General features: G+C 37.3%; 1 protein-coding gene across 5 annotated transcripts in view; it reads left to right on the top strand.

The window, feature by feature from the left end:
- DROSHA (drosha ribonuclease III) overlaps positions 1–17,435 on the top strand; it is a 74,344-nt gene that overhangs the window by 18,469 nt on the left and 38,440 nt on the right. For all 5 annotated transcript variants that reach the window (XM_064443435.1, XM_064443431.1, XM_064443436.1 and 2 more), the window contains 5 exons: positions 2,980–3,051; positions 4,620–4,701; positions 6,003–6,077; positions 9,479–9,648; positions 14,546–14,670. In XM_064443435.1, coding sequence (XP_064299505.1) covers positions 2,980–3,051; positions 4,620–4,701; positions 6,003–6,077; positions 9,479–9,648; positions 14,546–14,670 — 524 coding nt within the window. The remainder of the gene's footprint in view (positions 1–2,979; positions 3,052–4,619; positions 4,702–6,002; positions 6,078–9,478; positions 9,649–14,545; positions 14,671–17,435) is intronic.

The raw sequence follows: 17,435 nt of genomic DNA, 5'->3' as shown, positions 1-17,435 counted from the left end.
AAGGCAAGGTGCTTCTGCCCTGAAATAGAACTTCTCTAAATCAACGGCACATGCATGTTACAAAAACCTCACCAGCACTGGGGACATCGGAAAGACATTTGTGCTAATGAGCCTCAGGTTTTGCCTTGACTAATTGTGGTAAGCATTGTCTTCAAACTGCGACTGAGACTGTGATGTGCATCAAAGTAATGTTTTTATGTTTCACAGTTTGGAAGTGAAATAAACCATGGAATAAATTGTTAAAACTGTTAATTGGATTTAAATTGGATGGGGGGGTTTGTTAAGTTGAAATGTTTAAACAACCAGCAACAACAATAAAAAAAAGGTTTTCCCTTTTTTAAATGCCAAATGGACTTTTTTCAGTGACCCACTGTAAAGGGATTTCTCTCTTCTAAAAGCTTACCTAGACATATCCACTACTTTCTAACATCTGTTCAGCTTCTTCAGGAAGTAGGCAAGTTATGATTTTTAGTAAAAGTTGTAGGTAAAGGCAATTAATGTTTTGAAAGAAAATATAGCAAGAACAATATAACATGATTGATACCTGACTGCTCTGCTTTTCCAATATAAGCTATTAGCCATATCTGAATAAAAATATGCAAATACTTCATTTCTGTACATTTTGAAGATTTTTTTGTTATCTTGATATTTCAAGAGCTGTTTTTTCAAATGTTGTAGAGTTTAGTTCTTCCTTTGGTTTTATACCTATTACTAGCTACACCACCAATGCCAAAACCCAGTTATCAGTACCGGACTGGGATGTAAGAATACTGGAACTGCGAGGCACTGAGAAGAAAGCATTTTTTTCAGGACAGTTTGCTTGCATGATATATATGGCAACACTTTACTTTCAGTGAGCAGGGAAGGGACTGTAATGTTGATGAGAAGTCAGTAAGAGAGTAGAGTTCAGCCCATGGGGTTGCAGTGTGAAGCAGTCCTGCCAGGTAGCATTAACTCAGCCTTGAGGTTCAAGGCGTATTTGTCCTGAGGCTTTACATTTTCGCTTTGCAAACGAGCAAAAAGAACAGTTTAGTTTTACTCCCATTAAAAGGGTAGAAAGACCACCGTATCTTTACAATTTTTGTGTCTGCTGTGTGACAGGAAGGCAGAGAGTTATGGAAATCTTTCATATACAGAGATCAAGGAAAACTCTTCTTGTCAGACTTGAGTAGTTAGTAAAGACATTGAGCTTACTCTTACTGTAAAGTGTGTCTGTGTTTTTCTCATTCCAAATAGGGGAGGTGATCGGCAGCAAATTATTTATTTTTTACAGAGCTGAATACAAAGCAACACCGTATTGTCAGTTCCTGTTACTAACAGCTATAAAGCCCCTTGGAAGGAGTCTTTTGCTGTCTTGAGATGATTTTGACAACATAAAAATGGCTGTTTGAGAGACATTTTGGAACGTGTGATAAAAGGGAGGTGGCAAAAGGTAGCAAAAATAGAAATCTGAACACCAACATCTTTGAATGAACCAAATTTCTGTAGTTTGAAGTGTTAGCTCTGCACACTGTTAGAAGTCTTACCCCTGTTATTACTATTACTCAATAATAATTGAGCAGGTCAGATATTAGGGAAAACGGTTAGTACAGTCATAAGAGAAGTTATAATTTTTTAATATAACAAACCAACTTTATAGTACAACCACATGTTCCTTTGCTATGTTTTTGCTTGTGGATGTGGAACTCTAATTCATGGAGATTTTGGTCACGGTCACTTCTATAAAGCATTCATTTTCTGTTCAATACAAAGAAAAATACCACAGGCTACTGAGTTTCTGAATTAGAATATCTTCTCCTGGTTGAACTTACATATTAGAAAGTAAGGGAACACTCCTCTATTTTTATTTTTTTCTTAAAAAAAGCCCCGCTGATTTAAAGGTGACAGGTTTTCCTCTCCTCAGATTCTAAATGGGACATTTGTCTTCCAGGGTTTTTTATTTTTGCGTTCACATTTAATATTGTATCAAATTGCAGGAAATGCAATTTTTTGTTTGCTTGTTTGGTGTAGCTCCTTAGTTTATCACGCAGATATCAACAGATTTTTGTAGACAAATAAGTCAAAAGTTTGACAGTGGGCTGCAAGAAGATGCTAGCAGAATATTGCGCCTCTGCCAAATCCATTGATTTCAGTGCAACCCCAGCACCATTCAGATATTTATCTGTGTGCTTATCAGTGGAGAATAACCTTGGGTTGCCTCACTTTCACAGACCATTGAGTTGTTCTAAGATGTTTTTTATGCTTGCAAGGCCAGTGAATAGTAAAACTTGCAAAGAGCTGTAGATATGTAGGGTAGGATTAGGCATTTCTGTAGTCTTCTAGAAATTTAGCATTTTTGCTTTAAAAAATCCCACTTAAGAAACAAACATACACCTTCAGCGGTCCATGGACTTCGCAAACAGGAACCTTTTTTTCAAACGTGAAAAAAAGGAATTAGGTGTTTGTCTTACTAGTTAGTTGAGTGAACTTCTGAGAATATTTATTGATGGAGTTATTATAAATGTCTAAATCTATCCTGAAGTTCTTGTGTTGTGTTTCTATGACTTAAAGCCATATTTTAGACAGCATAGCTAACAGAATTGGCAGTATGCTAAAAACACCTTGCCTTCTGGTCACTGTATCAATCTGACATTTTGTGTCACCAACAATAAATTCACTTCCAAATATACAAGTGAGAGAAGATACGGGTTTACTGAGCTTTGCTTTTTCTTCTAAACAAAATTTTGTCTCCAGCAGATGGCATTATTTAATCTGCCTTTACCATCCCTCCTGTCAGCCTTGTGTTATTACAGAGATAGAAGTTAGAACTGTTGCTTCTCTTACACGTGCTTGTGTACCTGTCTTTGCGTGTTCCCCCAGAGCAGCTGTTTTAGTAAGTGCCCTTTTCAGCAGGCAGTAATATGTTTACATACAAAATTGTATTAACTATACATTTGATGCTGTATAGTTCTTCATGCTGAATTTCTATTTTCCTTCTAGATTCCTCTGTGTAAAGTAATCAGATTTAACATTGACTATACAATTCATTTCATTGAGGAGATGATGCCTGAGGTAAGAAGGATAAATAGTCAAAAAGTCAGCGTGGGTTATGAGTTGTTGATGTGCTTAATGGATTGAACTGTTTAGAATCCCATCTTGTGAAGTCTCTGAGAGACAGGCTGTGTTCAGAAAAAATGGCTGAAAAGGAACTTGTACTCACAAGTGCTAGCACAAATCCATCTACCTAGGCTATCATATATTAAAATCAAATAGTAAGAAGTGCTTATATCCATAGCTTCTTTTCATTTTAAGTTATATACAACGTATGTCAGGCACTCTTATCTGTAAGCTGAGTTTAGGCATTATCGTTTTATGGATGACAAAAATAAGGCATATGGAGGTGCTGGTTTGCCAGGACCACATAAGTCAATGGCAGAGCTGAAACTTAATCATGAGTTTGAAGCTCTGAAGATTGCTTATCAGTACTTAATATAAGCTGTTGCCAAAACAAATTTCCGGTGGATACAAACAAAGCAGATTCAGTTCATAATCTTTTTTTATTATTATTACAAATTAATCCCTGGTGAAGCCAGTTTGTGAAGTAAATTGCTGCAGTGGAACAGCATGTGTAGGTACAGAAATACCCCTGCATATTAACTACAAAGATAGGATCAGTGTTTAATTTAGTCACATATATTTACATTTTTCTTTCTAGTTATCTCTCTTTTTGTTGCTCAACAGCATCTAAATATATGCAAGAGCTCTGAAATTCCCCAGCAAGATTACTGTGATCAAAGCAATTCATTTCTTGTTCCTGAATCTGCTGTGTTGTCTCCGAATCGTTCTAAAGTGACAAATGGCCACCAAGCAAAAAGGGAATTTGACCTTTTTTTGGACTCCTGGTCAGTTGGCTGCAGCACTATTTGCAGACTGCCTTTACTAATGCATTCTTGCATAAGAAAATGCCTTGGGTCTGGAATTGATGGTCGGTATCATACACATACAATTTATATCAACCTGGCCTGATTTTGTTTGTTAAGGAAGGCTTTTTAAGTTCCTTCATTTCTGAATGAAAGCTCTTTGCTTTGGAGGAGCTACTTCCCCACTTGATGGGAAGAATGTAATTCTTTTTTCTTCTTTTCTTTCTCCTCTCCTTTCCTACTGGCTCATGAGGTTAAAATCCTTAATTTGCATTGTACTGATACATTGCTATGGAAGTAAGAATGATATCACAGATGGTGATTTATGAATTTTTAATAAGAACATGTAGAAAAAGGTGAATTATGAAAAAGATCCTTCTCAGAAGTATGTCATCTGCTTACCTTGCTCAGGTGACAGGGTTTTAGGACGTGGCGAATTATCAGAGATTCATAATTTCTGCCTCAGTGTTGATTTGGACATTGACTAAAGAGTCTTCCTTACAATGCTATCTTGACAATGCCTTCTGAATGCTTTCTGAAGCACTATGTTATGTCACAGTAGGTGATTACAGATATATCAACATTGTTTCTAAAGCTCTGCCTAGCAGTTGGCAAATATGAAGATGCTGTTTTATTGATTGTTTTCTTTAAATATATGAGTGACATTATTTGTATTACAGTATTATATAATTATGCTTTATTTTTGTTTTCTTTTCCCAGAATTTTTGCGTGAGAGGTCTTGAGCTGTTCTCTTCATATCTGTTCAAAGATATTTTGGAGCTCTATGACTGGAATCTTAAAGGTAACTTTTATTTAGGAGGGGAAAAAACCCCGTACAAAACGCCAATTAATTGCAGCTTTTGTAAATAGGACTCTATTGTGCTATGTTTTTTGGTTTAAAAACAAACAAGTGGGGAGGGGCCTCAAAAGAACAAAGTCAAATGCTGGTTTATGTGAGGGACACAAATCTCCACTTTGTTCTTTAAGAAGATGAAATACATTGGAGTTCATTGGTGTGGGCTGTAGCTATTAAAATGCACAAACTTGGCACTGTATTCTTGCAGATAAACTAAATTTCTTCCCTAATCCAAAACTGTTCTTTTTAATCAAACAGTAAATATTACTGTATGTTTAATATTGCACAGTATCATGTGCACGGTATTTACATGCCAGGTAAACTATTCTCTCTTTTTTTACAAGCTAACAAACAAGTTACTCATACAGTATTTCTCTACAATCAACTTACAAAGCAGTGTCATACAGACAGCTGCAGAGGAATAACGTATCATTATAGCTGAATGTTTTTGACTTGACAAGATGAAAATATGTTTCTGTGAAGACTGCAACAAAGGAGAATTTCAGAGATGATCCTTCACTTGGTCTAACAGAAAACTGAGAATATCAAAGGAATTTCATTTTAAAATCTGTACGTGTGTTTTGGTGTCTTGACTTTGCCTATGGAGTTGCACTCTGCACTTCTTGCAGTTAAACTGAGGAGCATACAAGTTTCATACGTTTTCTTGTAGCCGCCTTTGGCTTTGGGATACTAAAGGCATTCTAATATCAGTGTTGTCTTTTGTATCACTGGTTTTGATTGTTCTTTTATTTTTAACACCAGGTGCTTACTGGTTTTGTTTTTATTTACATGCAAAGCTTCGGATGATGAAATAGGAAGTGAAAAAAACACGAGATAGTGTCATGGAAATTTCCGTGTTATCTTTGTTATTGTAGCCAAAACACACCCACCAATTGAGAGGGACTAATAAACTAGTGCTTGTGTCTGTAAGGCTTAACTGAATTAATTATATGAAACATTTTTTTTCTCTAGCACTGTTTTAAATAAAACTACTGTGGTTTTGTTAGATTCTTTTAATTTTTTCGTTATTGTAGCTTGCTTTGAAATTGTCCAGGTGAAAGCTTTCACTAGAAGTTGTTACTCTGGTCCTCTCTGCTATGCATCATGTTACTTTTCTGATTGAAACTTAGGTCCTGTCAAATGTAATCACTGTTCATTGATTTAATCTGTGGCAGGGTTGCCTTCTTTTTTTCCTTTTGCAAATATGTTGCTGTTCATAAATTTTCCTTATTTTTTTCATATTTAAGGTCCTTCAACTGACAATGATTCTATTTCCTGCCCCAGATTTCACTTCATGCCGCGATTTGTGAGATTTCTTCCAGGTAATGTTTGTATTAGGTAGCTTTATGGAAATTAGATCTAAAAACCACAGAAAAACACCCAAACCCTAACAACCCCCCAAAAAACACCACCACCACCACCCCCCAAAAAAAAAAATAACCAACACAAAAACTTATTGCAGGTCACATGGTTCAGTGAATATAGAGATCCGGTGCTTCCATCTGAAGCTGACAGTGCTTGCTGGCAGTGTTCAGGGTTTACTCAGAACTGGGATTCAGATGGGTAGGCCAAGTCTCACTTCCAGCTTTTGTCTGTCATGGTGATTTTAGGCAGTGCTGGGTCATCCTTGTCCTGCCCTGTGATGGAGCTATGGCACTTGAGGATCTAATCTCACATGTGACACTGCATTTAATGTTCCCTCTGCTCTTCAGGATACTAAGTGATTATATTAAAATTATTGATGTGCAGATTTGAGGGTCAGCATGATTGGCACCCCTAAGCACTTGTTGTTCTGATTCTTTCTTTCTTTATCTTATGCAAGCTTAGACCCTGCAGCAAATGGTGAAAGACAGAAAAACACCATTCCAATGCAATTCAACCCTAGCCTGCCAGCCAAGGACAAGCTTTGGTGTGGAGCATTACGCTCTTTTTGAGTGAACAGCTTATGCAGGCATTTAACACATCCTAAGATACTAGGACATACTTTCAGTTGATATAAATGTCATGGCTCCATTGAAAATATGTCCCGCTGAGATCCTGCCAGTGATTGCTCCAGAAGGGTTGTGTGGACAGGAGGATGCATTTCAGCTGCTGGACTGAGGGTGCAGATGAGACATGGAGCAATCTTCATCAAGAGGGCTGTGGCCTGGAGGTGCTCTCTGCTCTGGGCTTTGAAACTTAGTTGGGATATTAATTATAGCTGTGGCTAAATGAGGTTTGGCTCATTACTGTGGAGAGTACTGATGGCAAGATGACTATATTTCTAATTGTTGTTCCTTCCTGGATGTACAACACTGTTCAATCAGAAGCAGAGCTCTGAGGCTTACTAGCAAACATTGATTTGGTTCTGCTGAAGCAATTTACAAAATAAGCTATCAAGCCACATGTGGCTGATTAACTTGACCTCATCACAAAATGAGAACAAGTTTGACCTGCCTGGTTTGTGTAGCTTGAGGGTGTTTTCCTGTTAGTTTGGGGGTTTTATATTCTGGCTTTTTTTATTTTAGTTTAGAAGTCAGCTCTTTCTGCGCTGTTGGATTGTTTACTGATGGGGGAGATAAGTCTCTATAACATGTATTTCTGTGTGCTTCCTCTTTAAAGTTCCCAGCTTTCTAAATCTTTATAAAAATGCCTTTCCCCTGATGTTTCTGCATATATAGTTGCCTTTTAGCATCTTTATGACTTTTTTTTTTCATCAAGTTTGCATTTTGTATTGATTATTTTTTGAGATATCCTTGGAGATTTTTAATTTCCAGAGAGTGGGAATCTATTTCCTTCAGGTATGTTTGCAGAACTTACTTTATCTGTGTCTAATCAAAGAAGATGTATTGGTGCAACAGACCTCCACACATCCATCAACTGTCTCTTTAAAGATAGAAATGAATTGGTGATTTCCCATCCCCTCTACTCTTCTTTCTTTCTTATTTTTCTACCGTGGCCTGAAAATATGAGGTTTGGGATGTCAGGTTTTCTATGTGGATTACTTAGAGACAGGCCTTGGGGTAGCTCTAGGCTTTGAGCTAATCATACCTGGTTTACTGGATGCCAGAGATGCATAGCATGCAGAATAGTTGCTGTATTGTATTCATTGTCATAGATGTTTATGATGATAAACATATTAAGAGAGTAAAAGATTGGAAAAAGCATTTAGGGTCCCAAGTGCTGCATAGCCTGACCTAGAAAAGGTCAGGTCTCTAACTACTGTTTAGCACAGCTATGTGTAGCAACCTGTACCCTTCTGGTACATGGTCTTCAGTGAGTGAGGCTGCACTTTTTTTTAGTGATTGTTGGACATGGGCTACCTCTTGCATAACAGTATAATCTAGCTGTTGACAAGGACAAGTCTGGTAAACTGAATCCACCTTTAATTTGAAGGAAAAAGTTGCACATTTAAATATGTGCCCCTGTAGTGATTTAGAAGAATTTTCTGTTTCCAGTGAGGTTTGGGGTGTATTTTCCCCACTTAAGAATCCCTCTTGGAGCTTGAATGAGGTTAATTGTTCTAAGGGGCCAAGCCCTTTCATCTTTTCTGTACCATAGTGCTGTAATCCCAGCTGAAGTAAGAGATGCACTGTTCCCTCCTGTGTCTTGTAGAGGACATGATTTTACACGACACTGGTGTTATGCAGCAGTTCTGCAACGCTTTTCCTGTGTGCCTGGGACCACATTCCTTGTGCTGTGGCATCATCTCCCATGTTGCTCTAAGGCTTTACTTCTGGTTTTAATCCATTCATTCTTTTTTTTTTTTGCCTGTGTCTAGTGATAGAGAGAATGTACTCAGTGGCAGGCCCAGATTGCTCCTGCTCCCTGGGGAAGGGAAATCAACATTTGTGCTCTGTGCAGATGAAACTTGAAGATGCCTTCACACCTACAAATTAACACCCCGTCGTTGAACGAGGGAGGTTGGAGGGATATGTGTCAAAATTAAAGCATTGCACTAACATGTCTATCTTTTTACTCATATGAGCGGAAGTACTGAATTTGAGTAGTCAGTGTCTTCTGGGTGGTGGTCTGTCAGGACTGTCACTCACTCGTTTTTCCTGTTTGCATCTTCACATCTGTAACTGGCTACCTGGAGCCAGTCAGATGTGTATTGTACTGTGTACTGTCTTCCTTTGTTACAAGCAGCCTTTGCTGTGCATGTTTCCCGGGGTCTTGGAAGTATTTAGCAGTTTTCATGTACTATTGATTCATTTAGTAACAGAAGACAGCACGAGGCTCTTCATTACTGCAGGTACAGCGTGTAAGTGCTACAGATGAATTTAAAATGCAAGGAAAACTTGCTACATTCATCCAGAAGTATCCCGTAAAATTTTGAGTGTTCTTTATAAAAGCCACATAAATGCCTAAAGGCTTTTTAACTACCGTTGTAAAAAGAATGATAAAAGTGTGAAAAGGAAGACATAACTGGACAGTGTAACTGATTGTTCTGCCTACTCATTCTGAAGTTTTTTTTCAGGCAAGTTAGAAACTTCAGCTTTGCATTATGATGAAACTGTTACTTTTGCTACCATTACCATTATTGTTTCCAGTTTAGCAAAGTGTTTAGGCGCGTGCAGTATTCATCAATAAAACATTTGCCTTCATATTTGACAAGTTGCTTAAGCATTTTGCATTTTATTTTGCTCATCTAAATATTTTGTGTTCTGCATATTTTCTCTTTTGCTCATGCTTTAGGAGTGAATATCTGCAATGTGTTTGTTTGTTTATTTATGTTTTTAAGATGGAGGAAAAGAAGTGCTCTCAATGCATCAGATTCTTCTCTACTTGTTACGGTGCAATAAAGCTCTGGTGCCTGAAGAGGAGATTGCCAACATGCTTCAGTGGGAAGAATTGGAGTGGCAGAAATATGCAGAAGAATGCAAAGGGATGATTGTTACCAGTCCTGGCATGGTAGGGCAAATAATTCTGCTTTTATGAACAACCCAATGACAAGTACATGTCTTGTTTCGGAGAGTCCGCTACAGGCTGAATTGGAAAAGGAATAAATGACCAGTGACAGTTGCAGATTGCTATAGGAACAATTCACTGACTTATTCCAACCCTGGGAAGAATTGCACTCTCTGCTGCTCTACTGAAGGGCAGATTTCCAGATATGCACCATTTCAATCTGCAAATGTGCATGTTAAAAGGAATGGCTGCATTTTATGTATTTGAAACTGTAGTTTGCTCCTCTACTTTCTTATTTTCTCAGTCTTTATGTGCATGATTTCTTTCTCTTTTCCCTGACACAGGACTAGGGAATTAGTAACAATTTGCTATTTTCTTTCATCTTCCTCTTTTGACACCCTAGCTCTATTTAAAGTGCTCTGTCCAGATTCTGCCCTGAATATGGAAAAGGTGTTTTCTGCTTATGTGTTTTTTTCCACATTGTTTCTATGTTGCGCTCTCTCACACTGAGGAATTTTGTGTGCATTAATGAATGCATCCATTAATTTTCAGTGCCAAGCTTGAAACCCCTATGGCCTTATTATTTTTGGAACAATTAGTATTTTAAAGCATATGTTCTCTGAACACAGCTCCTTTCAACTCCAGTGTTTATGGGAATTTAGCCCATTTTCCTGACTTTCATGCTTAAGAAATGTAGGTCACAAGAACAGATGATGTCTGCTAAAAGCTGCAGGGTTTGGGGAGATTCTGATTGGACACCAGAGGAAAATTTTTCACATTGAGGACAGTCAACTGTTGAAATAATCTCCCCGGGGAAGTGGTTGACTCGGCCACGTTGGACACCTTTAAGAGTCATCTGGACAGGGTGCTGGGCCATCTTGTCTAGACTGTGCTCTTCCCAGAAAGGTTGGACTGATGATCCCTGAGGTCCCTTCCAACCTGTGATTCTGTTTGCGTGCTTTGATCGGTATCGCAAAGTGGTATCTTGGTAGTAGAGACGTGTTTTGGACCTAATATTTTAGACTGTCATGCAGCTTTTGCCGTTGTAATACCTTTCTTTCTCTAACTTCATTTTCCTCCTTTGCTCATAACTCAACATCTTAGTTTCTCCAGAAAAAGTGTGACTTGGCATCATGCCTAAGGAGACATTTAGCTTGTTAACTGAAAAACCTGTCCCCAAACTGCAGCCAAGGTGAATTCCTAAATATATTTTTCAAGTTCATATTTTTAAGTGTGGCAGCATTACATTTAGTAAACTATAAGCTAATCATAAATTGGGCAGGATAATTTATTTTTCCCTTGATTTAGTTCTGAGTGGTTTTGTCCTGACTAAAACTTTCTAGACCAAAAGGAAAATAAGATAATCTGTGGGAACATGAAATACAGAATACACGTGAACACTCACTGTGGAAAATTCTACCTGAGCTGATGAAAACTGAGTGCTAAACCAAAATCTCATAATAGAAATTGTTAGACAGCCGTAACTGTTTAACTGAATGTTGCCTGTGCTTTCTGTCATACAAGATACATGCTAGTGCACAAGTTGTCAGCACCTGAACGGTGTATGCTGACATAACCTGGGTAGTTTTGCTGAAGATATGCTGATTTCAGCTAGCTGAAAACTTGTTTTTTTGTTTACAGTGGAGGAAGACATGTATGCTCCTTCCTTGTGTCACTGAACTGTAAATGTTTGTAAGCACAAGGCAGTGCAGTTTGTGAGTGGTAGTGTTAATTTTGAGATTTTGTGTGATTTTACTGACAAAGTTTGCATTCTACAAGACAATGTTTTTAGAGATGTGTGTGGACATCAAAATATGTAAGCATAAAAGAAATCTGCAGCACTCTGAAATGTTGTCATGTTATAATATTATCATTAGAACATGTGTTTTTCTCTCAAGAAGATTGCAATGACTTCCTTAGTTTGTGGATATCTTCTGTTCACGGCAGCATATTCTGTTGGGTATCAAAGTAAGTGAAAAATAGAGTATGGAAGTATTTTCCATGCATTTTACAACGTTAGAAGATAAAACAGTTCTGTTATAGAGAAAATGTGAAACTGTTTTTGAAAATGACAGCTCTTCAATTCAATTTTATCCACTTGGCACAACAAAGTAAAACCACTGAATTTTATTTTGTTGCTTTCCTCAACAGCATCACTTCAGAAATAATGATTTGTCTTGTGAGCAGACCTAAGTTTTATATACGTATTTATTTTTTTTAGAGGTGAGGTGCGTATATGTGTGATTAAGAAGGGAAAAAATTTGGATAGGCATATAAAGCCCATTCACTTAAATAACTAACAATAGTCCAGCATTATTTAAAACCATTTAATTTATTCATGGTGTTTCATTAGTTCAGTGAAACTTGGTGTTGGAATAGATTTAAACGTTCACAAATTTTAATCCTCTTCAATACTTCACCCTTTGTTTCTTTCTAAAATGTTGCTGCTTGCTCACTAGTACAAATATATATGTATTCTAACATACTTTTGTACTACATCAGCATGCAATCTTATCGTGTCTTCTAATACCAGCAAAGCCTTGATTCATGAGGTTTGGAGTAGGAAACAAAAATAATGAGCCTCTGTTCTGTTAGAATTTCTTGGTTTTCAATGAGATTTTAAAAGGTTATGTTTATTAGATGGTCTATCACAACACTTTTAAAAGAGCACAAGGATAAAAATCTGGAAGAAGAATATCTAATTTGCTTGTGTCCTGTCGGCTGATGCACAATTTATACTGTATGTTTCCATATGGTGCTGTTTGTTAATTTAACCTTCAGAAACGGCGCTGGAGAGGAAGCTGGTGTTCACTGTGCTGAAGGAGAAAAGCATAGCCTAGCTACTCCCCTCTCATAACCATCAGTGAAGGAGCAATTGTGGTTAAGTCTTAAATAAGGAGTCCTTTCGTCCTGGTTGTTATCAGGCGCCTGTGAACAGCTATGTAACTGAGTGACAAAACTCAAAGGCAGTGGCATATAAGTAAAGAGTCTAGTTTTGAGTGATCCCAGGACCACACGTTTCACACAGACCCTGCTATAGGCGTATTGAAAGCTCTTCTCCCTTTCACAATTTTGAGGATCAGATTACTTTTGATGTGTACTTCTGATCAGATTACTTACTTCAGATTACTTCTGAAATGTCTAAAATGTGAAACATTTGAATAGGAAAATATTGTCTCTAATTTTTAAAAATATATTGATTATAATTGGTGTATAGAGCATAATTATTGTTTCATATACTGTTAATCATATTTTGTTGCCTTGGATCTCGGAGGAGTAGTTGTGTAGCAAGGCTTCTTTTTTGAGAGGGGCGGGAATGGGAGAAGTTTCTTATTTTTAATGTTAAGAAAGGGCAGAACCAATGAACAACTTCTGTGAAGCTAAAAACTTTTCAAACTGGCTTCGTGCAAACCCAACAAGAGCAGCTAAACTTAAATTTCAGGACTTTAACCTCTGGTTTAGAGAACAACGTTCTGGCTGCTACAAATCCTCCCCATGTTTTTCATTAGATTTTGTTCTTCTAATCCCTTTTTATTGGAAGTGCCATGGGGAAAACCTTTTCTCTTTTTTTTTTTTTTTTTTTTTCCCTAAGAGAAAAAAACCAAACAACCTGGCAGCTTGAGCTAACTAACTTAGATTTTTAAATTTTTGTCTTTTTTTGGCTGGGGAGATGTAACTTTATGTTCAGTCATCATTTCCAAAGGGAAGCTGATAAGCATTTTTCCTTTGGAAATGTTTCTGTAGCTGAACATCAAAGTTTTAAGTAAGTTGGTTTTTTTTTTCTAGAGTAGATTGGAAATGTGTCCACCTGATGAGGCTTACCTTTATTTCTAGAATCGGCTTTGCTTATCCATGCAGAAAATGATTCCTTTGAATGGTTCTACCAAGGTGGTGTGAAGGGTAAAAGCTTTGTTCTTGACACAGTTTTTATTGTTTTGTGAAGAGAATGGTGGGAGCTGTTTCTGTAACTGTGAAACTCATCTTTGAGAAATTCACAATGCTAAATTAGAAGTTTTGAGATGCAGGTAAGTAGAAGTAATGCCCTTTTTCTGAAACCTTAGACAAGCAGAAAAAAATGGCCTCATCCAGCTGATTGCAAAGTAGGGAGTAAGTAAGCACATAACGAAGCAGCTTGCCAGGTAATGGAGAAAACGTTTACTTGGAGACAAACTGTGCACCTTCAGCTGAGTTTTTAAATATGTTAGATAAGTAATCGAGAGTTCTGTAAGCAGCATGTCTTATACAGTGATGTGCAATTACTCATTTTCTGCGTTTTTCGAGGTGAAGTGAAAGTTGCCTCCTTCTACACTGTCCTTTTTAACTATAAAAAGAACTTCTATTTTGAAGTGTAGAAAGGACAAAAGTCTCCTCATTATACAAGACTGTATTCCTCATTGTACACATCAGCCTAGGAGCCTTTTCTAAGAGTAGCATGACAGATTTTTTAATGCTGTTTAGTCGGTGTGATTGAATGGATCTAATAATGGCTTCACTTGCTTTGGGAAATGAGGAACAGAATTAAAATTAGAGACGTAACCTGATCTTAGTGAACTATTCAGGCATGTGGGAACTTGGATGGCAGAATGCTAATCCTGATTTTCTTTCCAGTGTGATGTTCAACGAAAGAAAGTTGCTTTAAGTCCTCGGAAATAATCAAACTGTAGATTTCCTGACTTGAAAAATGAAAATAAAGAGACTTCCTTTTTTAGGTGGGAGAGTTAAGTCCACTTTGTTTCAGTCATTGTCATTGTCAAATATTATAATATTAATGATTAGCTTTATGTGCATTTTAATAAGCATGGAATATTGGTGCTTCATGGCTCCTGGATAGTATGGGCTAGAGGCCATAAATTTTCCATGGGGCTGTTGTCAATTATGTATATTTTGTTTTTTCTCTTAGAAACCCAGCTCAGTTCGTATTGATCAACTGGACCGCGAACAGTTCAATCCCGATGTAATTACTTTTCCCATTATTGTCCACTTTGGCATACGACCTGCTCAACTCAGTTATGCTGGAGATCCTCAGTAAGATGCTTTTCCTTCCATCTTTCATTTAGAAACTCATTACTGTTGTCATTTGTGGCTTAAATAGGGCTTGTTTATGTGCTTAATTGAGTCCAATATAAAGCTTAGTGCTTATGGCATTGGACACTAGCTCTTGTAAATTAGAAAATATAAGGTATAACTTCTTTTTCCTGGCATAATTCAGGATCTGCTGAAGTAAATGTGCATACATGTGCAGTATGAAATTTCTCAACGTAAGAACAGCTCCTCTAGGTCAAACCAAAGATTCCTCAAGCTCCACATTATTTCTCTGAGAGGCCAGTTGCAGGTTTTTAGAGAGAGAATAGTGTAACAAGATGGCAGAGGGGGAGAAATACTTACCCAGGCTCCCAAAGGTCTGGAGCATATGGACTTCGGAGCCAGAGGATGTATTTAGATCATTTTGTTTAACAGCCTTGAATGGACCTTCCTCCTTTAAATTTCTCAAATCACTGAATATTTTTATGCTACTGACAGGGAGAAGATTCCAGGTAATAACTTCCTCAGTATTATCGTGCATCGTATGAAAAAGGACTGACTTGTTTCAAAGCTACTTCTTGATCATTTAATTAGATGCTCTTCAGGTCTTACATCTAATAATGAAGATTATAGTCATCTTCTGTTCGCTTTATTCATGACATTTACATTTTTTGTACCCTACCATATTGTACTTGGTTGTCTCTTTCTGTGCCTTGAAGGATCAAGCCTACATACCGTTTCCTAGTTTGGAAGCTGTTGCGTCTATGCTACTTTTCATTGTACCTTTCATCTCGTTATAGAGATTGGGAGGAATGTAATGAAGGAGTGGAGAAGGAATCAGAACTTCAGGCAGAGCGAGAAATACTTTTTCACTGTGGATTCATGTAGTGACATAAAAGTGATTGTTGGATTTTGTTCACAGTTCTTAATTTCTGACAATTTCGGAGAATTCTTCTAATGATTTGGAGATGTGTTTTTTGAATGTTGACAGTACAGAGCCCAGCTCTTGTGCATGTATCGTTAAGGTTGTCTTTTTCCTCATGCATTTTCCTCCAGTGTCTTTTAAGGATGTTGAATTTCACATGCATTTTTGAGGCCCAGCCCCTCACGTGTGCATGCATCACAGACATATTCTTCTACAACTCCTTGCCGAGAATTTTAGATTTAATATGGTGGGAAGTGGGGAGAGAGAGTGCTTATCCAGATAACATTTCTTCTTCTGACTTTGAGCATGACTTTTAATTCTCCTCATCTTTTAGTTTTCTTATTAGAAAAAAAAAGAGAGAATAATTAGACCAAAGAATATAAGAACCACCTCTATTTTGATGCTGAATTTCTTAATATTTGTAAAATTCTAGTATCTTGCATTGAGAACAGTATAAAGATACAAAAAATTTTTCCTCCCACACTTTTAAATTTTAACTTTCATTAAAATTTCCATGACTTTTTTTTCCCCAGAGCTGCTTTACAGAATTTAAGTGTGCTTCTTTTTGACAAAGTAACAAAGCAGTTTCTGTGAAAGACCTCTGTGGTGCCATCATAAATCTCAGGCTTAACTCTGGTGTATGTGTGAAATAGGTAATGTTCAGAGAAGATTTTCCTCTAGTGTGTCTTCTCTTTATGAGGTTGTAATACAGAGTTTTTGTTATTGTAATCTGTTCATTAACTCTCAAACTTAACTGCAATAACAGAACTTCTTCCACCCATATTAATACTATTAGTAAAATGTACATTGTAGATCATAGTTTCACGTTTTTATTTTTGGGTTGAAACCTCTTCATGGCATTTGTTTCTTTTCTAGTTGGTTGATTTGTTCATTAACTCATTTTTCTTCTTTGGATGGGGATTTGTCAGAAATAGGGGTGCTATTCTGCAGATTGCAGAAATGCGGAGAACAGGGCCTGAGAAAAATCTATGGATTGACCATTTCAGGTGTGTTTATAGACTCGAAAAATATCAGCATCTCCAGAGGCAGAGAGTATACATTCAAGAATGCTGCAGCAAAATATCTATGGAAAAAATGCCAATAAGAAAAGATGTGTTTGTGTGCCTGTGAATGAGGGATGCTGGGAAGATTAGGAAATATTAAAAGAGCTACTGCTTCATTTACTGCTTTGTCATTAATATAGTAACTTCCTACTAAAACCACTGCTCTTGGTGCTGAGGATGCTTCTTTTATAATGTAAATATAAAAGAAAATAAATTACTTGGGTGAACTTCTTTCCTCTGTCCTCTAATTCCCGGCTTCCTATTAAAAGTCTGGTTTTATGGGTTTTCGTGAAAAAACTCTACAGAGGGGATACTGTTTTGAAGATAGCATTGTTTGCTAAGGACACAGGGTCCATGTCATGATTCTTCTGAACCTGTTGGCCAATTGCAGCTGAATATAATGGTGGGATGTTATCTACAAATGGAGTAAGTTCTTACAGGTTTTGTGAAAAGGCATGCTAGGTCGCAGAGGGACTCCCACCAAGGAAGAAGTTCTGTTATTGGAATTCATGTGTAATTAGACACCCCCAAAATATGAAAAGGCTAGATGGTTGGAGAAAACCAGAAATCTTAAGTATATGCTAAGCAGAGAGAAGACTTGACTTGCTGTTTCCATTCAGCACAAACCCATAGGGAATGAAACTTTTATTCCACTGTTCACAGAACGACTTCACGTTGCACATGACTTGTAGAGCTTTCCTTATGTCCTTCACTGAAATGTTTCAGCCAGTGTAAGGACAGACACCTCTTGGGAAAGGTTACTACTGCTTTTCAGTGAG

This window comes from Phalacrocorax carbo, chromosome 2 (genome assembly GCF_963921805.1).
Source record: "Phalacrocorax carbo chromosome 2, bPhaCar2.1, whole genome shotgun sequence".
Taxonomy (NCBI): Eukaryota; Metazoa; Chordata; class Aves; order Suliformes; family Phalacrocoracidae; genus Phalacrocorax; species Phalacrocorax carbo.
This window is presented reverse-complemented; position numbering and strand designations above follow the sequence as displayed.